This window comes from Perca flavescens, chromosome 17 (assembly GCF_004354835.1).
Source record: "Perca flavescens isolate YP-PL-M2 chromosome 17, PFLA_1.0, whole genome shotgun sequence".
Lineage (NCBI taxonomy): Eukaryota > Metazoa > Chordata > Actinopteri > Perciformes > Percidae > Perca > Perca flavescens.
Genome location: NC_041347.1, coordinates 12,008,133 through 12,032,408, shown reverse-complemented (window position 1 = coordinate 12,032,408; position 24,276 = coordinate 12,008,133). Strand labels below are relative to the sequence as shown.

The following is a 24,276-nucleotide window of genomic DNA, read 5'->3' as shown; positions in this document are numbered from 1 at the left end:
AGCTGACAGCTCTTTCTCTCACATGGAGGCAGTGTGAAAGTCCAACTAAAACAAGCACGAACAGCCTGGATCAGAAGATTATTTGCTTCTCTGTGTGTTTGCTTTCAATGAGAGATGCCATTCACACCTTTCAATTGCTATTCATTTCTGCTATCGCTCACATCTCCTCTACACAATGTGCTGCCTTTGTGTGCTGAATTAGACCTATTGTGTGTGCGAACCTTCAGCCGCCCGTATCGTGATCTTTCATCGCTTTGCTTTTATGCACACAGAGAAATTCATTTCAGCTCTTTTATTACAGCACAAGCCCACATTACCATTACCTGCCTTTTTTATACAGCCAAATAGAATAAATGAGCATTTGGTAGCACCATAAATGTAACCACAATGCTGACACGTGGACAAATGTGAGCTTTAGATTAGAAACACTCCTGTTTTGCAGCTAGCAAACATCACTGATGTTTTAGCTCCCAGACAAATAACTTACATTATAACAATATTGAATGTATCTCTTTCCACCTGTGCTGGATGCCAACATTAAGCCTAAACCACATTTTTCATTGTGAATTTGTATTTTGGTGGTGAAGCCACTTGGGAGCTTGTTTCTGTGAGTTGCCCGTGCAGGGCAGACGCCCAGGTCTGCTGCAGCGCCAGATGGTGGTTCATAAGATCCTGTGTGTTGTATGTTTGGTGTGACGCGTAGGAGGAGCAGGGCGGATGTTTGTTCCCATCAACAGCCAGACTTTAAGTCTGGCTTCATCCCTTAATAATTCTTCCATGCCTCAGAGTGCCTGAGTGCCTGGCAAGCAAAGTGATACTAGAGTGTGATGGGAAGATACGTCGCCTTTTGTTTTGTTCTTGCGTTAAGTAGCGCTCTTGCTTATTTAAAGAGGAATAATGATTATTTTAGCACTTCTGATGTTTAAAGGGGCACTATACAGTTTTGGCAATTTGCTCGCAGGTTTCTCTAATAGAGCTCCCCCTACAGCTTCGGAAAAGATATTTGGCAACACTGTTGTAAAAACTCGTTGGCGATTCTCCCCCCTTCCCATCATCTCCCTCTGGTCATGTGCATTTGTTTTCATAGAACGCACAGAACCATGTCCACTGAGGTAGACAGCTAGTAAGCCCGTAACAGACAGCGATCATAATAAAAACCTTTACAGACAATAGCAAACATCCTGAGGTCACAATAACAAGGAATACAAAGATTAAACAGAGTTTATCCCAAAGATACTTACAAGTGCAACAGCAAGAACGCCAGATCAGCATCGCATCGGATTCGCAGGCTTCTGTTTGTCTCAGTTCTCGCCATTCTGAAAACGCAGTTCCGATGTTTACTCATGTCTGACTCCTCGCTCGGTCAGTCTGCCGTTTCCTCTTTCTCTGTTCCTCCGACAATGCTTTCCTAGCTTTCTGCTTCTTTTTTGCCGGCTCAGCCATGACTATAGTGTGAAAAACTCCATCGCTATCTTGTTCTTATAGCTAGCCGGTTCCTGAATAGGCGTATGTGTGCAGTGCCATGAAGCAATTCGTTACATCGCGAGACCTGATATCACACAAAACTTCCTGACGCTGAGGCCGGCCGGAAGTTGCAAGGTTTTTTTTTTCGCTGCCAGGCACTAGGGGGAAGCGAGACGACCACCATTCAAACCGAAAAAAAGTCATATAACCATTCCAATTAAGCTAAAGAAAAACTGCGTGTATAGTTCCCCTTTAAATTGCTACAGTATATGCAAGGGGTGGGGGAAAACAGCAAAACACCTCATATAATGAGCACCACCACAGGCTACAGCTTTAAAAATAACTTGTGCAATCTCACCTTACCACAATTAAAAACTGAGCAGTTAAAGCTACAGTAGTATTTGAATGTAGATCTTCTGTATTGTGCTGGTAATTGTTCTGGTGTTTATGTTATTGAGCAAAGCTGCAAGCCGCAGAGCTGAATAAATGACCTAATCTCTCACGGTTATATACCATATCATCAACCTGTCATGTTCAAATCATGGTGCATTTTGCTTTTGTTGACTTGACCGCGGTCGATTCCTCCATTTGCCTTTCATCAACACCCCAAAACACTGACTGTTTATTCATCCATCAGTGGATTAGTGTCGAGCAATAACAACAGATAGTTTTATACATTCATACCTTACCCAGTACCCAGTACAACCACAGTCTGATCTGCTGGCCACTGAGCAGCTCCACTGGAGCGTTTGGGGTTAAGGGCCTTGCTCAAGGGCACCTCAGTGGTGGTAATGAGGGAGGGACAAGCGCTGGCAACCTCCCGGTCACAGGCTCGCTTCTTTGACCTCTATGCCACCACTGACCAACAACCAGCAGCAACACTGGAGTAGTTTGGTGGACAGTGGAGAACATTTGAGGTTTTAAAGAAACAACGAGTGATGGTTTTAACTACAAACAAATACTGCACTCTGGTCTATTGAGGCTATATGTGATGTTTAACATCGCTGAAATATTTTCCTCAATCAAACTCCAACTTCTTCTTGGAATTACACCACAAAACTAATTGGACCCAGAAATGCAAAGTAAAGAATATCAGCAACTGCAAAGACGAAGAGAAAGAACGTGATCCTCATACAGATATATCAGATGCAAAGGAAAAGAGGGTTTAATAGATTTAACGCAGGTGAAATAAGATACCTTATTAAACAGCTTGACATATGTATCTTATAATATTAACCTCGCAATTTTGAACAACTTTAAAGTCTTTAAAGAAGATATTAAATATTAAAAGAGTGGATATGGAAAGCATGACTGCAAATCCTCCCAAAGTGAAAATGTTTACAGAAATCTTGGAATAAATTGAGGTGACAGAATGTTCCTGGAAGTTAAATCTTAGCATAACCAGAACTATCTTTATAGGGCCATGGAGCACACTAACTATAAATATATATAGAAACTGGCATAAAATAACAATAATTATAGCCACTACATCAGAAAATGTTTCTCATTTATTCTCTGAACGGGGTAAAACTACCGATAAGGTGCACGTCTGGGCTATTTGCTCATTGCCTGTGTTTGCTGTGGCTTTACAATACACCAGATGAGACTGACAAGAGGACGGTTGATGGCAAACAGTATGATGAGTTGTGCGTGCACACACACATGCACGCATGCATGCACACACACACACACACACACACAGACATTTCTGGCTGTCAGCCCAGGTGAATCAACTCAAACATTCAGCAAAACATACCAAACATGAAAACTCAGAAGTAATCTAAACTTTTAGGAAACATATGCAACAACAGTTTGGCCTAGATTAGGATGAACATAAACTAGAGTAGTATTAGTCAATTTTGGCTTGTTGCCACCTGGCCTGTTCTATTTCAGCATGTGGCCCGCCGTGACATTAACAACATGCATTGTGGGTGGTGGGATAGAAACCTGACCTCGCTCCTCGCAGATGTTGTGGTTTGAGCTCCTTCAGCTGCTCGCAGACACACAGGCTGCCACAAGACTTGCACTTGCAGTTAATGTCTCCTCTCACCAGCCCATTTACATTGTCACATGGAGTGCAGAAAGAGGTTGATGATTAGAGACTGCATGAGAAAAGGGCACAATTACAGTAACCGCGTGCTGGGGTAAAGCAGGTGCCACTGAAAATCTGAGTGTGTGTCTGTTCTTGGCTGGAAACCGCATACCATTCAGCTGCAGACTATCCAGGCTGGATAGCTTTTCACAGAGGACTGGAAGGGAGGCAGATTGGTACCTGGCTTTGATAAAAAGGAGCAAATTAGGAGAAATAGAGGAACAAAAAGGTTTGTCTCCATCCTCAACCCTTCTCTATGCCATTCTCCTCTAAACCTTGCATCATGTCATCTCAGAGGCTTTAAATCTTTGTATAAAAGGTTTGTCCTACAATCACAATACACCAAAGACTGTTTGATTTTATAGTCTACTTTAAAAGTTTGTTTCTGCACCTACTGAAAAAATAACCCATTGGTCACCAGCCAATCCAGCTGGAAAGTTGGTTATATAGTCTGGATAGCACCAGGGATACACAAATACAACAGAAACACTCTCCAAATGTTCTCCCAAGTTTACACATTCCATGTAAAAATATGGCCTGCAGTGAGGCAGTCTTCTAAGAGCCTGCAGCCACGAGATAAATGCTAACTGCAGCATGCTAACATCATCACAGCAACAATGTTATCATGCAGCGTTTTTTTGCATGGTATAATGTTTACCATGTTCACCAAAATTGTTTGGCATGTTAGCATGCTAGCATTTACTAATTAGCACTAAACACAGCTGAGGCTGATGGGAATGCTATTAGTTTTGGTCAGAAACCAAAGTATTTTAAATGACCATAAAGGTAATCAGAAAAGCGGAGTAATCATTTGTAGTTTTTAACAACATACAAAACATACAATTTGCAACATGAACATAGTGTATGTTTAGTTTTTGTCTTATAACTTTTATTTTCTATGGTTTATGATGTTATGTGTATTTATTATTGCATTGCCACATTTTCAAGAGAGTTGTAAGGACCTCAGGAAGAATAGCTCCTGCAATGCAGAAGCTAATGAGAATCCTAAATAAGCAAACAAACAAAATTTCTATGAAGCAAATTGATCTGCAGGGAGGAAGACAATTTAGTGAAAACAAAGAGAAGCATACTACAGTACAGCACAGCGAGAAGCTGGGTGGAGGCAGTGGGTGGCATGTTAAATGGAGGAATAGTAACATTGATGGAGAGGCGAGAATCTCTTGTACCTCTGGAACCCGGCAGACAGAAAGCTGACTTGCTCGTCTTTGACGTATAGATCTCCAGAGCATTGCACTTTTGTTATTGCACACATAAATTACACAGGCAGCATGGTGAGCACTTGTCAAAGTGTTATGTCGCTCCTGGGAACAAAGACAAATAAGTAAGTATAAGTAAATAACGCACAACAGCACGTCTGAGGATTGGAGCAGTGTGAGTTTATTTTCATGTGATTAAAAGTCGTCCATCTTGAGATCGCTATTTATGCGAATGCATTTAACCTCATTGTGTTGTACATTATTGATTGCACAGGCAATCGATACAAAATAATGGTTGGAAGTCAGGGGTCAACCTTAACATGATATCCACAGATGTGTATGTTGAGCTGAAGAATTCTTCACTCATGTCTCAATCTTTTTGCGCATGCTATAGGCTGTACAGTACATTAAATCAAAAATGAAATACATTTTTGTCTCATTATTTCATTCATAATTTGTATGTCGTAAATAGATTGGTTATTAAGGTATTTAAAGCTGCTTTACACATTATTAATTGGGTAAATGTACAAATGAGAGCAGTTAAGCAGAAGATACCAAAGTGATCAAGATTAAGATTGTGATCGTGCGCTGTTTAAGCGAATGGGAGTCATATGAAAAAGTCTATGACCACATCATGTTATTTTAATGGCAACTTCAGTTGAGTAATCTAAGTCAAACGGAGCCGTCATAACAATGAGGTGTAATGGTGGAGCTTGGTTCCCACATCATAAACACTGAGCTGTCACTGGGAGAGGAAGAAGTGAACATTAATTTGTACTTATTGAACCGGTTAATGAACTATTCAGCAAAATAGCAGTAGTCAGTGTTTGCTTCATTGCTCCTGGTGAACATAAAGTCCTGCTATCAAGCAGACTAATTAAAATCACAAATCAAAATCTTCTGGTTTTTACGTTTTATTAGGGCTCATAGATTAGCGTTCATTACTTTTGTTGATAAACTGAATAAAGACATAAATGTCACCATCTGGCAGGAGAAGCAGGAGACACTAATCCCTGATTCACATCTCTGTGTGAGAGAGAGTGTGAGACAGAAATCTCTCAGGTGTGGCCCATAAAATAAGGTCTGATATAAATACTGATGCATGAACATTTCAGATGCTGTAAACACTGGTACAAAGTTCATTTTTAGCTATGCTAGCACCTTGGCTCTGGGGGATAGCAATTTTGCTTGGTCAATCCGAAAAGTTTTCAACAATCATTAGATGGATTAACGTTAAAGTTTGTACAGGCATTCCATTGGTCTTGGGAGGATGAAACCTAATGACTTTGGTGATCCCCTGACTTTTCCTTTAGTACTACCAGGTCAAAGTTTTCCATTTTCCAGTATATTAACATCTAGATGAATTGGCATAAATTGTGGTACAGACATTCATGGTCCCTTCAGGATGAATTATAATAACTTCCTCTGACATTTCATTTAGCACCATCATCAGGTCAAACTTTAAATTTGTAACTTTGTTTCAAGATTATTTTCCATATGATAGTCCCATCAGCCTCAACTGTAGGATACTTTGTGTTAAAGTGTTAATTAGCAAATATAAAAATGCTAACATGCTAAAGTAAGATAGTGAACATGGTAAACATTGTGTCCACCCCACTTATATCAATAAGGGTGCACAAAATATTAGGAACACCTGTCAGTTTAACACAATACAATTCGACAACACCGCCACCTGCCTTCTGATTCTTCTTTGAAAAGGTTATGAATGCAATGACCAAATTATAATGTATATTGTACAGTATCTGACCATACTATGTATTTGACTGTACTATTTTACTTTTTATGCTCCACATATCTGGAACAAACTCCCAGAAAACTGCAGGTCCGCTGCAACTCTGTTCTTTTAAATCCAGGCTGAAGACATATCTTTTTAATGTTGCCTTTCTTTAAATAACCTATTTTTAACTGCTCTTTCTTTAAAATTCTTATACTGCACTGTACATTTTATTCTTGTCTTTTAATGATCTTAAATTGTTGTTAATTGTTTTAATGCTTTGAAATTGTTTTTAATTGTTTTCTAACTGTTTTCTAACTGTTTTTAATGTTTCATGTTTCATGTAAAGCACTTTGAATTGCCTTGTTGCTGAAATGTGCCATACAAATAAAGCTGCCTTGCCTTACTATTTTAACTGTACGTTTTATGTCATGTATTATATGTATTATGTCAAATGTCCTTTATTTTGTGGACCCTAGGAAGATTAGCGGTTGCCAAGGCGTCAGCTAATGGGGATCTAGTTAATAAACAAAAAACTACAGCCTCATAAAGGATTTTACAGCTGAATGAACACTTCTCAATAACTTTCATAAAGATAGGCTTTTGGCAGCACTGTTGCATTAGATTGCATTAGTTTTAGCAAGGTGTACTTAATGAATTGGCAGATGAGTGTATACTAGAATTTTAGCATTGCCATTGTGAGCATAACTGTACTCAGCAGTCTTATGTCTAAGTACAGCCTCACAGAGCTGCTATAGCATGGCTGCAGACGCTTACATTTTGTTAGGTCATACACAATTACCAGTCGAATGACGAACGCCGTGCAACCAGTAACCAGTAACATAGCTCAAGCACAGCGTGGTGTAGAAATAGCCCCGAAGGCTAGCGTTATAAGCTAATCACCGGTTTGCGCTAGCTTGTTTCAAGCTACAGACACATTCGATTAGCATGAAAACAGATCCCAGAGAACGGTCGACTCGGTACACATATATTATTAACCCCTAGGTTCATTTTGTGCCGGAATTGTCCTTTAATGTGGAAAAGAGTTTTCCATATTTACTGTAAGGAAGTGACCTCCTGATTTGACCTGATGATTTTATTACATTTTCACATCTGTTCCACAGTTCAAAAAAGGGAACATCTGCTCTTTTGGATATATAACAACTCTGACAATAAGATGGAAAAACTGGGTGTGCATTGAGGTATGGGACAGCCAGGAAGACTGAATAGCATCGACTGAATTGTCTTGTGACCCGGACCCAAAACTGTGCTCACGTTTCAAAAGCTTGTGCATATTTTTCTGAAGGGAGTGAGCTTCAGTAAAATACAAATTACTCCAAACGATGAAAATGAGATGCCCCAAATGGCAGAAAAGCAGGTATTTAACAATACATGCCTTCAGATAACGATAGGTCTGCTCTTCCGACTTGCACATGGAGACACCGTTCACTGTATTTTACAGTTTGACGCCAGGTTGAAGGTAATTCCTGAGCTCACTGTGCCAACGAGACAGGCTCAAACACATTTTACGTTTGACCTTCTGTATCTCCTCTCTCACACAGAGGATCGATTGCCTCTCCAGTTAAGCTTTTATGGCTGATGATGGGTCATTGGGGGTTGTTTTGTTATTCGGTACTATACGCCCCCACTTTCACACCTACCATCCAGCCTCCAGACATCAATATTCCCATGACTTTTTGAAACAACCCCTCTACTCAGCCACACAGGCCAGGCCAGACCAATGCAACTTTGCATAATCAATATCTTTAATTAAAAAGGGGGGAATTCAGCGTAGTGATCTGGCTCTGAACGCCTCCTAACCACCACCCACTCACCCAAAGTGTCTTGAATGCCTCCTCACAGCCGTGGCTGTTTGCACTTGAAGCAGCCCATCGATAGCGGAGCTGGGTGTCGCTCCGAAGCTGGAAAGGACAAGAGACAAGGACATCTTGGCAAATGAAGATAATTCAGCAGCCCCGTCTTATCTATTTGCTCCTGTCTTCTTTATCTAATATGGCAACGAAACAACACACAGAGAATGCAAGACAGCTTTCCTTTTATTCCCACACCTACAACAACACAAGAGGCTGGCTTGTCTCCGCTGCATGTGTAAGATTTAAAGCTTTCCAGCCAGCAATGACCTTTCTGGAAAATGTTTTTTTTTTTTTTTTTTTTTTTTTTTTTGTCTTACCCTTTCTGATTTCTATTGAGGCCAGGCAGGCAGGCAGGCAGGCAAGTGGCTTATAAAATGTCACCCTTGACTAGATTCAGCAAAGAGGGTGGTCACCTGTGACTTGACTGACAGATAGTGACAGCCCATGGGGACCCGTGAGGCAGATGGGTGGGAGAGAGGGAGAGAGAGAGAGAGAGAGAGAGAGAGAGAGAGAGAGATGACTGTCTGCTGGTTTTAAGGATCTTCCCTTTTCTCCTTTTTCTTTTCTTTTGTGTTGTGTGCGAGATGCAGCTCCCCAGTGAACGAGAGGGAATTTCAAAGTGCCTGCAGAGGAAAGATGAGCTGCACAGATAAGCAGACCAGGTGAGAGAGAGCTAATCCTGCCGTTACGCCTCGCAGGCACACAACACAATTGAGATTTTGCAACCGTCTGATAAAACCAAAGGCAAGCCTGTTGAATTTTCCTCAATGCTTAATACCTGAGTAGTCTTTAATGATTCATACATCCAACTTTCTCGTATATATTATGGTCAATCAATATATCGAACCAAGGATTACACACAACAGCCATTCTGAATAATGCATGCATCTGGTATTTATGAATAATTCCCAGCAATCCTAGCAGAGTAGATTAATCCAACAGAAACACAAATCTAATCCATTGTCTCAGGGATGATAGCTGATACTGATATTTAATATTTTGCAAGCAGTAACTACAGGCTGGCCCTACACACTCAGTCGATAGAGTCCCCCCCTCCCTCTGTGCTGTGCCAGCTGTGCTTTGGGCACACTGAACCCTATTCTGGGTAAGGTGATCCTGACTTGGGTGGTGCTCACAGCAGGGGAGCATCTGCTGTGGGACTGTGGAAGCAGGACAACTGTGTCCCAGTCACATGCTATTATTTGTGATGAGGACCAAATCTGTGCAGGATTTGTAGATGGATGACCGTCGCTGCTGAGCCGCGAAGAAAGCCTAACGTTCGTTCCTTTAACTGCTGACACAGTCAAATATTAAGAAATCAATATGGTTTGTAAGCTCTTCCATCTGGTTAGAGTAGATTTTCAACCGATTGGATTAGGTCTAACTTTATTGCCTGTCAGCATATTTTTGCAAGGCTGATAAAATCCCAACATGTCATTGTAGTATTTGATTGGTCCCATACATCTTTTCGCTGCAGCTTGGCTTTCATTTTCACTGCTGCCGAACCGGGCCTCTGTCCACGGATCTTTCTCCAGATTTCCCCGATGCCAAAGTTATTTGGTACCTCTCTTTAGTCACTGGTCAAGTTCCTGATTGGACCCTCAAAAACACACCCTGGAATCCTCCTCTATCTGAAACAGGCAAACACTATTGCCTTGTGCCAGTGTGAGCTCCCATCTGCTGTCCTGGCAATGCACTCATACATGTAGATTAACTACCTCATCTCACTGCACACTGCTCCTGGCCAAACCCAGAGCTCATCCACACACAAATGACCATCCAGGCAATTTTTTTTTCTGGCCTGATGGAGAGGTCAGAACAGGCTGCCTGGTAATATAACCTCAAGGTTCATTCACAAAGTGGTCAGACTTGGATGAAGGTTTTGTTGTATTTGCTTCGTAATCTCACACACGCTTTGCTAACACAGAGGCGGTGCAAAAACATTCAAAACAACTGGCATCAAAGGTGAGCCAAATGGTGGGGAAAAATGAAAAGAATCCAAAAAAAGACACGGCCAAACCAGCTCTACCCACAGTTCAATGCACCTGCATGCCTATGGGCCCCGAGAGGAAATGATAGATTGGACCACACTCCAGCAGCTGGGCTGGAGGTTTATGCAGGAAGTAGCAAACAAATTTAATTGTTGTTCTCTCCGCACCCAAAAAGGCTTATGATTAATTATTCAGCGAGTCCTTTGCCGTCCCTGCGGTGAAAGGAACATCTGTCATTTATTTAAAGCACACTAACTCACAGGGAATCAAGTCACAAACACATTATGGTTTCATGTTTCTATTCGAAAGACTTAGCACACCTGCTGTTTACAAAATAGAGGATGAAAAAGTCTCATGGAAAAGGTCGTCTTCTTCCGTCTTCTTCCTCGGGAGCTCAGCAAATGTACTGTCCAAAATGAGCTCTTTGCCTTTTGTCCAACCCTGGAGAACAGATATCAGTTGGCTGATGAGGACATACACTCAGCTCCATCTACATATCCTTATCATTCCTACCCCTATATGCACAAACTTAAGAGCTCTCCTCTGAAATCTTTTTTTAGTTAGTCTTTCCAACACATCTAAGACCCCTTAGATGTGGATGTATTACATTTCTAATGCTTTCAATGGAGTCCAAATTTTTGGACCTTTCTGTCAAAATATCTCCAACTTTTACAGTTCTATGAATATTTAATTCTTTGTTTTTCTGTCCTGCTGTTGATGCACTGGCAAATATGGTTTTCAAACTTCACTTGAAAGGTAGATGAAGGAATTAGTTGAAATGTGCAGAGCAGACCATGTAAGGGTAGATTGACATATCAAGCCGCTACTACATTCCATACTTCGGAACGCTTTTTAGTGCAAGATTTCTAGCCTGACAAGCCAGACCCACATCAAGATGTTGGGTCTGGGAATTCACCATTGGCGGGGCTCAATCCGAGGGGCGGGATAAACGGTTGTCTTTCAAATTCCCTCTGCATGCAACAGGATAGAGCTACAACCAGGCAGAGCAATGACGAAGGAAGCGAAGCTAGTTGATAGATTCAACTTTTGCCGGTCGGCAAAACTCTGAACACATCTTCCTTTGTTTAAGAATGATTTCTGTGCCGTTCTTTCTTTTCGCAAAGAAAATCTTAACTCCATGACTTCCAGAAGACCGCTGTTCTCAGCAGCAGCCATAAGCCCCGCCCACCGACTCTATACACGATGTGATTGGCCTGACCAGAATTTGGTTTTTCCAGCTCGCAAGTCAACAGAGAGTGCCTAGACCCCCCTGGCTGCAAATTACATTTGCTGCCGCTAGGGTGAGTCTAGATTTCTAGGTTACAAGATTTCCTCTTTGAGTCTCCCTTGAACTGTGTTACTTGCCGAGCTGGGGTGTTGGGATAGTAATTTTGGAGGATACCCAGTTTATTTCACTAATTAAAATAAATTTGTTTTTGTACAAGGACTGTTAGTCTTTTGAGGAGATGGGATAAAGTTATAGCGGCAAATAACTCTACTAATGTACATGGGCATGTAAGTATGGTGTTAAATGAATAGTGTGACATGGAAAATGTGCATTCTTACAGAGCGATGAGAGGTTTGATACCACGTCTGCATGAAAAGTATCAAACTAAACGATAAGCTTAGTGTAGTGTAAAGACTGGAAACGGGGAAACAGTCTGGCTTCGTACAAAGGTAACAGCACCTTTAAAGCTCACCAATTATATCTCATTTGTTTAATTTGTATAAAAGAAAATACAATTACTTTGAACAGAGTCAGGCTAGCAGTTTCCCTCTAGTTCCAGTCTTTATGCTAAGCTAAGCTAAAATAAGCTCCAGGTGAGGGTTATCAATCCTTTTATTTACTGGCAAGAAAACAGAAACTTATCTTCCATATTTCCAAAAATGTTTAACTATTTCTTTAATGCAATATAACTGTAATATTTCTGCATTAAAAGGTCTAAAATTTACAATACCTATGATATATACGGGATTTTGTTTAGTTACATTATCCCAAATGTTTCCAGCACTGTTCACACCCAGAGAAATCCATTTTTATCGATGACACAGAGCGTGTCGTTTGGTTAATTTCATTAGAATGACATGAATAGACGTAGCTAAACGTAACGTGAATAAAACTTTAATACATTGACTTGTCCGTGAACAGATACATATTTGTCGACAATGCTGGTTGTTTTAAAAACGAAGACAACAACTCCCATGATCCAACGCAACTTTACGACGTCATCAAAAGTCTGCGTTTCATTTCAGAGACCCTTGGCGGCAGACAATTACATATTGTACTTTTAATTTCAACAGGAATCAACAGGAATCTATCCTTTAATTTACCATACAGGATCAGATAAGCCTTCATAACTATTTCAAGTCACTGCTTTTGGTTAAGAATGCTAGAAATAGAAACATATTAAAAACACAAAAAATCACTTATTTTTACAACTACATTTATTAAAAAAACAAAAATAGAACAAAAACAAACAAAAAAAAGCAACCAGCGTCCCACCAGGGATGAGACAGTTTACGGAGAGAGCCATTTTTTTAAAAGCATACAAACCAGCAAATTGTAATCTAGCAGCATCCAAATGTTGGAATCTCCAAAATCATCATTTATATATTTAAATATATAGTTTTTTTTGCCCTGGCAAGCTACACACTTTACAACATACACAGAGCTTTATTTCTCCTTAGTGCAGAAAAACACCCAGAAAAAAACAAATACCCTTAATAAAATAAACAACTTTAGGTTAAATAAGCTTAAATAATAGTGTTAAATACAAGACACTTCTGTGGCAGATATGTACAGAAATAAACACATTTGGCATTGTAAGTGTGGTTCACTGGCGCTTACTCTAATGCTCTAGAAACCACTGCATAAGAACACATTTTGCTGTGATGAACTCTACACACAAACACACACACACACACGCACACTCACACACACACACGCACACACACACACACACACACATCAGTGAGCCACAGACAAGGCATGTGTTTATAAAAGAGAATTAAAAGCAAAGAGAAATCCATTTACAACCAAGAGTTTTAGGCACAGTCTCTTCCTGTTTTATAAATACATGTCAAGTACAACTGCTTCTCGACAGGAACCCTTCACGTTTGTGCTAACTTCTTTTTTTTTTATTAATTAATTTATTTTTTTAACAGTTTCGTAACTACCACTTCATTATTGCTAGGACATCGTGAACAGTGAATGGAAACTACTGACAAACATGTGTGTAGGGAAAGCACCTTTAAAACATCAAAATTACTGCCATGTGACCCTACATTACAACACGGAGGAAAAGAAAAAGTGGAATTCATTGAAAGAAAATGGCCCGAAACACCAAAACCATGAAACTTTTGGGACTTTGGGAAACAGAAATCCGGAAAGAAAGGGTAAGAAAGTTGAGCTACATTCATTCCCACCCCCGCTGTATGTTTTCAAGACCGCCACATGTGGATTCCTCTTGGTGCAAGCAGACAGTAAGTACCACTTCATTATGTCCAGTACATTCCTCCCCTCTTTACTTTCCTGTGTCCGTGAAGGCCGGCACAGAAACAGCTGTGTGACAGTGTGCGCAGTACGATACAGTACAGCTGACTATACAGTACAGTAGACTGACGTGACATACGTAGGTAGATTATATGTTGACTACAGTAAATGAGCTTTACATTCCACTACTGTAAGAAGATCCCAGGGACTAGGGCGGGGCCCTGGGGTTGCCTTTCTCAATTCCTCTCCAGCACAGGAGATGAGGAGCTTTCCCAAGAGTCTTTTTTGCCAGGATAAAGAAACTGGTAATGTCAGAAACAGCCCTGCACTTCAGACGGAGGAGGATCCCAAAAATAAGGTCCAGATCAGGATTTCAAGTCTCTCCACACAGGGCTGCACGACAGTCTCCTAAGAATGGGGCTTTTTAAAGAGTCTTGATTACTCTGGGGGCTGGTAATGGTTTGTTCTATAGTTTGTTTGCCTGTGGATCATCTGGGAGTCTTAAGTACGAGTTGAGTGGGTGCCCAGGAGGAGCGAAGGCCATCTCCCACTGCCTTTCCGCGGGTCTCTCTCTCTCGCTCTCTCTCTCAGGGTTTCTTGTCAATGCTGTGAAAGAACCACTCTGTGAACTTCCTGAGCTGAGCCGCCGCAGTCTGGCTCTCCTCCTGCAGTCGCATGTTGTCCTGTCTCAGGTGCTGCACCTCCTCCTGCAACATCGCCTTATCCTCTTTCTCCTGAACACACAAACGCACATACACACACAATCAACACCGGGACATGAGGCAAAATTAAATGGATACAAAAGAGGTTGATAAAAGCCCCGCTATTACACGAACATCCGTCCGTCGTCGGCGCTGGGTAAATTGGGAGGCATTAACATGGCAAAGCAGCCTTTTCTCTGTTCCGATTAAAGTGCACTTCCTCTCTCCATTTTAAGAACATTAGTTGAGGTGGGGAAATGTTGGGCTGGGACACAATGAGGGAAGGAAGCAGGATATTGAATTAAGTGGACGAGCTTGTATTACACAGGGCACCCATTACTCAATGTCTATTCTCCTGAGCGGCGTGACACACACAAACGCACACACACACGCTGTTTGCTGACGTGCCAAAAGGAGAGCAAAAAAGGTGACGAAATCACAAATCGGGAAATTCGTTTGATATGTGAACTCACCTTTCTGAGGTCATGCTGCAGCTGCCTGAGGATCACCTCCAACTGGTTGACTTTGCCAGTTAGTGTGGAGGGGGGGCCGCTATAGGAGGGGGGGACACAAGATGGGATGTTAAGACTCAAGAAATCCTCATTTATCACATAATATAAAACACAATGACTGCTTCCACTATGATACTGAAGTTAATAATGGACAGCTATCTAAGCCCCGCCCCCTTTAGTTACTGTTGCTATGCGTGTCATGCTTTCTATTCTCACATTGGCTGAAAAGATGACTGTTGCCAGCTGATTTCTATCAGCTTTAGCTAGCTAGCTTTAGCTAATGCTAATATCTAGCCTTTGGACTTTTGTACAGTGTGATACAATAAAAATGTTACTTGTTCTAACAATCCTTGAATAGTTTAAATGCAGTGTTTCCTCTATGTTGATTTGACCGTGGTGGCCACCCACGGCAACATTTCTGCCCCCCACAGTATCAGAAATAGGGCTGCATTGTTAGAGTGCATGTTGGAGAATAGCGCGGACAAACAAGGATAACTAGCCAGTTGAGATGGTGTGTGTACGTCCTTGAGAACTGTAAGTCGTATAACTTATGTTGTCAGTTCATTAAAGCCTGGTTGCAAATTTAAATTAAGACCTGCCCCCACTGCTAAAAAAAAAAAAAAATCCTAAAGGAAACACTGAGATGCTTACTCTTGGAACATATTTGGACAAGCAACTCAGTGGTTACATTTGTGCTTTAATGTATTTTTAAAACAGGATGCTTCACTTTTAGTAGAGTAAAGAAGTTGAGGATGAGAAATAAGCGGAGGAGTAGTATGGCATGGCAGACGCGCGGGAAGTCACAAGAAATGAAGTGATTAATGCTCTAAATTTTCAATAAATCATTTTAATTCTTTTGGTGTTATTGGAATAAATAACACTTCAAAAGAATCTTTTTTTAGAAAAAATCTCAACAGAAATCTCACACTAAACTGAAAAAGGCTGTTGCTGCAATTTTGTTAATTTTAACACTTAAAAAAACACTTATTAGATGAGGAGCCTACGATCAAAATAATGAAGTTACTCTGTGTCTATGTCTGACCTGGACTTGCACATGCTCACGTTAAAAAGCACTACGGTCACGCGCAAAGTGTCCCAGTTTTAGCTCCGGGAAATCTGGTCACCCTAGGCAAGCGTAACACTATCTAATGCTGATTTGGGTGAACCTTATTACCTGTCACCCCACATAATAATATACAGAAGATAGCTAACGGCTTGCCTCTTGCCGTTGTAAATAACGATCACTAACTGTTGACGGCAGTAAAGTAGCCGGGCGTGCAGTTCATGCTAGCACATTCCTTACACTTCGTGCTTGAGCTTTTCATTCTGGAGAGGTTATAAAAAAAGACACCACCCTCCAGACTCTTGAGATACTGAGTACTGCTCTTATCAGAGGTACACGCACACCACTTCAAGTGGAAAAATCCAAAGCGCAACAGTTCTGCTGTGCTTAGTTATGCTTGCTAAGCTAGGATTGGACAATCACCGTTCAGGGGCGGGTTTTTAGCAAACAGTCAATTATTTACTTGCTACTGGAACGTTGGTGCTTGTGTGTTTATTTGTGTTTGTTGGTAAAGCCTACTCTGCTTCCAGTGCTGCTCCCTCTGCCTCCACCACCCGTCTGGTCAGCTCTCTTGAGATCTGTAGAGCCTCCGCCCGCTGCATGTCCGTCATGGTGCAGAAAGACGCCACGCGCTGGTCTGGAGACAGAACAGGTGACGTAACAGGTCATAATCTGCCCTTGATATCAAAAACAGGAAATGTTTCCAGCAACTCATTTCATGGTAACTAAACATGCAACTAAAATAGAGCAGAACAACACACTTGCATGCATGCATTCTTAACAGGACGGGGCGATTCATTCATGCTTTGTATGAATGAATGAATGGTTCTGGTTTAAGCCACCAAAGGCAGTCCTCCCATTCTGAGGGATCTATAGCCAGACAAGAAGAAACAAGGTGGTGAGCAGAGCATTTCTAGACGATCACAGATAAAGTAAGTCCCCTGGGTGTTGCTCTGGCACCCTCGCCCCTCTAAGCTTACTCTGACAGCTGTTTGGCTCATCATGGGCTGGATCCCAAAGAGCTGTAAGGCACCAGTCATGCTTGTTTTACCATATCAGGCCCTTAAGCTTACTCAAAGCCCCACGGAAAACCCAAACTTGGCATGTTATGCCTGGGGACTGCTCAGTTTTTAAGCGTAATGCACTTTTCTATAGAAATCACTCTCTCTCTCAAGCCCTTGGTCTGAGACTAAAGATAGGAGGATCTGCATATTCATAAAAAAGATTAAGGAAACCCTTCCATTAATTTTGAAAGCTAATCCACTCCAAGACAAAAGCTGATTGAGCCTGGAGTGGCAGATGCATATGAATGAACATTTTCCTCATATGCGATGGCTGCATCAGAAAGATTAAAGAATTCTAGGAAAGCAGTGACGGGCGCAGAAAAACAGCTTGTCATTTTTGCGTGACCTGCCGTCCAGATTTACTGGACAAACGGCTGAAAATCAAACAAAACCAGATTACACTGAAGAGAACACATTCTTTTCGGCAATCTATGGGAGTTAAACATATTGTGCTGTACGTATTTGTGAGGGAATATAAAAAAAATAAATAAAAAAAAATCCATTAGTTGACAAAAAGAGTGTTGCACCAAAAGCCTTTTGTTGTCATTTATAATTCCATTTGCTTCAGCTTTGAAAAGTTAGGAGGGCACAGTGTTTTTGTGGATGCTGCAAGCCAATCCAAACTGAATATGAGCAGTCTCTTAGGATTCACATGATCAAGGACTGAGTGCTATAAATGCTTTTACCTCTTTCTGCCCTGGCTCTAAACGGAGCTGGTTAAACATATATGGCACAATGGCAGCCTGGAGCCACTTTCTGCTCGGCAACAAGCTTCCAGTTTACACGCTTTTCCGGGCCAGCCAGGCTGTCGTGACAACTGCCTTCTTGCTGCCAGTCAGACTCTGCATCATCTCCAATGATTCCACTATCGTTAAAGGATAAGCTGCGGGCAATGCAGCAGGAAATGCATCAAAGAACCTCCACAGATGATTCATTAATTATGACAAAATGAATGGTTACATGCTACGTTGCCCGCTCGCTGGTCTCAGGGTCGGATAGAGTTCAAGTGGAAAAGGCATGTTAGTGTTTCCGTGATAGATGGGAAATACACTGGCATGATAGCGGTCGCAAACGTACTTAAAGCAGGAAAGAAAAATGAACAGAAGTGATGATGTGGACCATGAAGTGGCTGAGATGTGTCAATGCTAATTCACTGAGAATAGAGTGTGACTGAGTGTAAAGACAGATTTCAGTTTTGACAGGAACATATCACTTATGTTGTTTGGAAAGTCAACACACTGTAAGCCCTCTTAAGTTTATCTGAGCACTCGATTCCTAAAATTAATTGTTCCAGAGTCCACAAAAAAAAAACCACAAATACTGTAAAACAGCCATTCAGACGGTTGGAACAATGAAAATGTCCATTTTCAAGGAGATAATCTGTTGCCTTGAGCTAGATGTCTGTCATTGTCATTTATAGAAGAAAAAAAAACCAACATCTTCCAGAACATTCAGATTTAAAAAGGCCAAGAGAGGAGCTGAAATTACCCCATACTATCAACCCAAGACCTTAATAGTAAACGGCATCGTTTACTCTCCCCGAGTGGCCACTTGCTGGCTTTAGGGTGTGAAAATTGGCACCATGTCTGCGCTGAAAAATGATAGCTCTTCCTTTCCCCAAGTTACATTGCTTGATGGAAATCACAATGGGGCTCAGAGCAGAGGCGCAAAAAGGATTCCCACAAGTCACCTCCTACAGCACCTTAAGAGACACTAAAAGAAACACAAAGCGCACACAAACCTGCGCACACAAACCTGCGCACACAAACCTGCACATGCAAGTGAGCAAGCACTTGCAGACACACGCAGACACACGCAGACACACGCAGACACACGCACATGCACACGCACATGCACACGCACACGCACGCCAGGAGGAGGGGCAGGTTACACAAGGTGCCAGCAGCTTCAGCTAGGCTGGTTACCTTCAAAGGCTCGTGCTGCGTCAACCAGGTGAGACCAGTCCAGGCCTGTGGCAGCGTCTGGGAGGGGCATGAGGCCCGGGTCGCTGAACTTGGACCTGTCCGCCAAGGAACCGTCAGAGAACCAAAACTCATCTGCAGAGACAGGCAGGCACTCTGATCAGTGTCTAGGCCTGGCCTGAGTTTAGGGCTAATCCCTGAGTCGCCCATCAGTTTGCATCAGAGCACACAAGAGGGGTTGGGAGGGGAATGGAGCAGCATAGAGGGGGGAGGCAAGGGGTTTACTCAAACTAGTCGTTGCTGCTAAAAGGGATGGTCTTTACCTTACTCCAGCCCTGCACATCGAAACCACTTAGCTTAAGTCTATGTTGAGTAAAGTACTATCCTACACCTGAGTCCACTTCTAATCTGGATGCACCGAAATAACAAATCCTCCAAAACGTCGCAAACAATTTAACTTTCAAAAGAAAGGTTTGTATTTATGTGACAGCACGATAGGCTCACATTCAATCACCGTCTCTGCATAGCACACGCAAGGCGCTGACTGAGGGGCAATAAATGACTTGTCTAAGTGAATGTTTCAATCAATATCTCCTTTCACTCCCCTCTGTCTCTCCCACCCTCCCTCCCCGTCAGCCCTGAAAGACGGGCAATGCAATAAACAAGCTACCCATTCTGCAGAGAGGCATTTAGAAAAGCATGAGTGGAAAAGCAGAGAAGAGATGGAGAGAGTTTGAGGTGATGCGGACACTCTTATCAATTTGCCCAGCGTCTCGGTGCTTGAGTGAGTCACTGTTTACCAAATTGGGCTGTTTCAGTAAGGGAAAGAGAGAGCCAGTGTTCCGAACTACTCTTCAGAACAATAAGGAATCCATCAGCTTGACAGCCAGAAGAGGCCAAAGAGAGAAACATCTTTCCAAAAGCCATTTTCTATCTAACGACGGCAGCCATGCGACAGGGGGGGGATAGAGAGGGGAGGCAGGCAGGGACTTATGAGTGAATGAAACGTAATGTATGACAGACATTGTGAGACTCCTGATGGAAAAAAATAAGCATGTTCATGTCAGAAATCTCAAAGACCTGCAGCGGCGCAGGCAGGACACATCACACCTCTGATCACTAATACATATTCAGTAGATGCTGGGATAACAGTAGAGATGGGAATACTAGCCAGCAGTGACAGGTGTCTGCTTAATGCAGACGAAGCGACAGGCCCCTTGCAAGCTGCACGCCGCCTCGCCCAGTTCCAATTAGTTGGCTATATTGATGAGTGTTTCTGGAGTATGTACCAGTTGTTCTAATGATATTGGTAGGACACAAGTGGCCCTTCAAACAAGTATCAACATCTTGGCTTATCTCTGGTGCCAGAGAAGAGGAATGATACTCCGAGAGCAACATGCAGAGAAGTTCTAAATGTCTCTAAGAGGTATTTTAATAAGAGCAGTGCAGAGTTGTTTGTTTTAAAGCGGCTTCTTGGTGAAATCAGGTATTGTACACATTTCTAGGCATTTCTTTTGCAGTTGGCAAAGAGAGTCTCACTGTCTTTACTTACTCCGTAGGTTGGATGCTCCCTGGTTGTGAATCATGCGAGGAGGCAGTGTGCTGTGGTAAGGTGGGGTGGTGCTGAATAGGATGTCATTGGGCATCGTTTGGTCCAGCATGGAGCTGTGCGAGCTGGCGTAGGATGAACCCTTGCGGTTACTACACACACTCTCGTCCGATAGCGTCCGGTAAAGGGTGCGTCTGGGTGACAAACTGCCCACTGCTGACACCTGAGAGAGGGAGAAGGAGAACAAATTGTCAACAAATAGGTCACAACAATGCAAAACAATGGAGCTGAATGACCTCCAAACCCCCAGTGATGTATGCATCCTTCCCGGTGCTTTGCCTTTCCTCGGCACAGCAGGTTTACATGAGCGGGCAGCTGGGTGGGTAAGGAGGGAACATGAGGGAGCATTGTCAGGAATCAATTACAGTCTTTGCTCTCAGGAAAATGCAGATGGATTGAGCACAGCTGGAAAGTGTCTAGCAGAGTAGGAACAACAGGGGACAGGGCTTGTGGAGGTGGTGACAGGGGTCACGGCGCTGAGACAGCCAATAGGCACTGAGCTTAATGTGAGAAACTACAGAAGGCAGAGATAGCACAGAGTGATAAGTGCCACAATGCAAAGTGAAAAAGAAAAATAGAGCGGAAGTAAGCTAATGCTATTAGCTAAAGTTACTGTGTTGACATGGCATCAGTAAGTTGCACACGAAAGCACGGCAGGATAACGGCACCTTCTACATCTTCCCATAATGCAGTCGGACACTTCTGAGCCTGTCGGTGGCAAAAACAAGCCACTTAGATGGAAATTGATGGTGCGCATTTCCCCCATTGGGTTACATTGCAGCCTGGTTAGTGGCTGCCGGACTCGACTCACTCAATACTGGATTACTTTCAGAAGATTTTTGTTCACTTAAAAACACAAATGCATGAGATAATAGGGTTGGAAAACACCAACATTCCCCTTTAAACTAAACTCCTTGATGAACTATTATCCAGAGATGGTCAATACAGATAAATAAAGCACAGTGGAATTTGTGAAAAAACGTAGAACCCATGTTCTATTGTTTGCTTGTTTGCAAACCAAAGACCAAATGAACACAGCTCACTGAAGCAATGGCTATAATGTACTTATGTACAGTGTTTGCTGCTTTGTGTTTACTCTCCAGAATAGGACTCCTATTAACAAAAGGTCACACTGTTCAAGAGGCAACACAGGGTCAGGATGAACAATCACAAAAGCTGTGACTTTGAAAAGCAGCATCATCCTGAGGGGACAAATTACACAGAATACCACTGCAGGGATAATCAAGTTTCATGACTGTGGTCAGAATTTTGACAGAGGATCTCCTGTTTAAACACACAAAACCACAAAGGCCAACTCAATCCACCATTGTCCCTTTTAGGTTACATAAATATTGCAGGAGTGAAATCAAAAGTAGCCACAAATGGTATGCGGAGCAGTTGGCCAGATGGGTAAATGTCTGCCTTTGGCTTCCCAGCTGAAGCCAACACCAGACTAGGATCCCCACAAGCCAACACCCAGCCATCTCCATTTCAAAGACGGATCCCCCACATATCCCACCTTGACAATTTCACAAACATCTAGTACGTCTTTAAAGCGGATATATGCACCGGAATTCAAAGCAGCATACATACATACTGCCTCCAAAGAACATCTTAGAGGCTTTGACTTAACAAGGTTGTCTCTTATTGCAAGTTTTCACACCCAACTTCACAAGATTAGACCCCATAAGGTTCTCGCTCAACAAAACAACTTTAAACAGGATTTTCTGCACTTTCATATAAAGCAGAAATAGCACAGATTTAGAGCTCCAATAAATGGAGTCACGACAAATGAAACCATTTGCAGTAGGGCTTTATGTTTTTTTAGAAGCCATCTATTTGTTAGATCTACAGCATCAAACCGGGCTCTCTAAACACATCTTGGCATTGGTTAACTGAAACCGCTGTGCACATTATACAGAAAATATTGTGTTAATCAAACCCTCAAGATTGACTATTTCAGTGTGTCTAAATTTACCGCATCTGGCAACAGCCCTCACCCAGATTTGGGCTGTAACGGGAATTATTTTGCACAACAGCAATGCTCTTATCAGTGGAGGCAGCAATGACACATCCACCCAGATTCTTCCTGATTTCCCTGACTTTTTTTCCCCCTCACCGCTCGCATCAAACAAAAAACGGCACTGAAACCCTTTGACGTGCCACTTGGGAGGATGTGTTGGACAACCACCTATTCAGATGCCTTTTTCTTTCCCACAGGAGGTTTAAAAGAGGAACGTTGTGGGAGAACAACTTGCGAACGGCCTTTCCTTTACGTCAGCCACACAATAGCCTGCCTGTCTGTGGAAGGGCGTCTCAGCGGACACCGCGGCTGGCAAGAAAAATCTCTCTGCATCTGCTCACCAACACAAACACTGGCATCGGGTGACTACCGGAAGTGACACACAAACCTTTAGGTGGTTAAACAAGTCAGACAGTATTACGTTTAAAATAAATCAACAAGGTTTCCAACATTGTCATGACTGTATTTTGATTCCTTTACGGGCCAGCAGATGATATTGAAAACATGCAGTCCCAGAGAAGCTGCTCCCAGAGAAGAACAGTTTGTTTTTATTGGGATCAGATGTGTATATGGTTGGAGTGTTTGGCTCTGTGCCCTACTTCATGTATCCCTCTCCCAGACTGCCTTTCCACACATTGTATTAGAACACTGAATCAGACCAGAGAGTGAGATTACAACAAGGATTGCACTGCTCATTGAATCAAACAAACAGCAGTGTGTACCTTTGTACTGGTTATGGTTTTCTTTCTCTGTGGGAAACCAAATAGAATCCAATTAAGGGAAATTACAGTGCCGGCCTGATGCACCTGCTTTTATTTTAGGCACCGACGCTGCCTGGTTCTCTTGTAAGCATTACATTCTATATACTGTAAGTCCAGTGCACAACAGCAAGACAAACTGATCAGTGCAATAAGCTGTTCTGTGTGAGGGACAAGACCTGCCTGTGCCAAATGACATGCCTGCTTTCTGTGGGGATGAAGTGCACTTATATTAGGACTGAGCGGCATCCAAAAATAACCCATTTGTATGTCTCCAGGGTCTCTTCCTGGTAGATAATGGATGGGGGATGGGAGACTGAAGATGCAATTAATAGAGTCTGCAGGACAGAGGAACATCGATGCACTCTCTGCAACTCCCTGCCTTTAATCCATGACATCCCAACCGCAAACCCAGGCCCTGTTATAAATTAAATTATCCAAACACTCAGTTCCAGTCAATGGGGACTGAAAGGGTCTTGTGTCAGGAGAGACAAGGCCCCATCAGCTGTGGTGCTCAGCAGCAGGACCAGCTGATGGGCAGCAGATGTTTATCTTGTTCTACTTGGTTCCCAGCTAGAGGTGGTCGGCTCTGGTTCTGGCCTTGCAGGTACTACGTCTCTTAGTCAGCATGATAAAATAGCCTTTGTGTTTGGAGTTGATCCTAACAATGTCATGTCATCATGCTATTATTACCATTACTTCACAGTTTCAACAGGTTTGATTTGTTGACACCCCAATTATTGTGTAATTTAGAGGCA

At 42.4% G+C, this 24,276-nt stretch overlaps 1 protein-coding gene across 4 annotated transcripts in view; it reads right to left on the bottom strand.

The window, feature by feature from the left end:
- Positions 1–12,375: 12,375 nt before the first annotated feature.
- LOC114572406 (signal-induced proliferation-associated 1-like protein 2) overlaps positions 12,376–24,276 on the bottom strand; it is a 99,520-nt gene continuing 87,619 nt past the window's right edge. For 2 of the 4 annotated variants that reach the window (XM_028604019.1, XM_028604021.1), the window contains 5 exons: positions 20,681–20,900; positions 19,132–19,263; positions 16,662–16,779; positions 15,041–15,119; positions 12,376–14,600 (listed from right to left, as the gene is read on the bottom strand). In XM_028604019.1, coding sequence (XP_028459820.1) covers positions 14,454–14,600; positions 15,041–15,119; positions 16,662–16,779; positions 19,132–19,263; positions 20,681–20,900 — 696 coding nt within the window. In that variant the 3' untranslated portion in view covers positions 12,376–14,453. Of the gene's footprint in view, positions 14,601–15,040; positions 15,120–16,661; positions 16,780–19,131; positions 19,264–20,680; positions 20,901–24,276 lie in introns of those variants that run through there. The other 2 variants (XM_028604020.1, XM_028604022.1) reach the window with 2 other exon arrangements.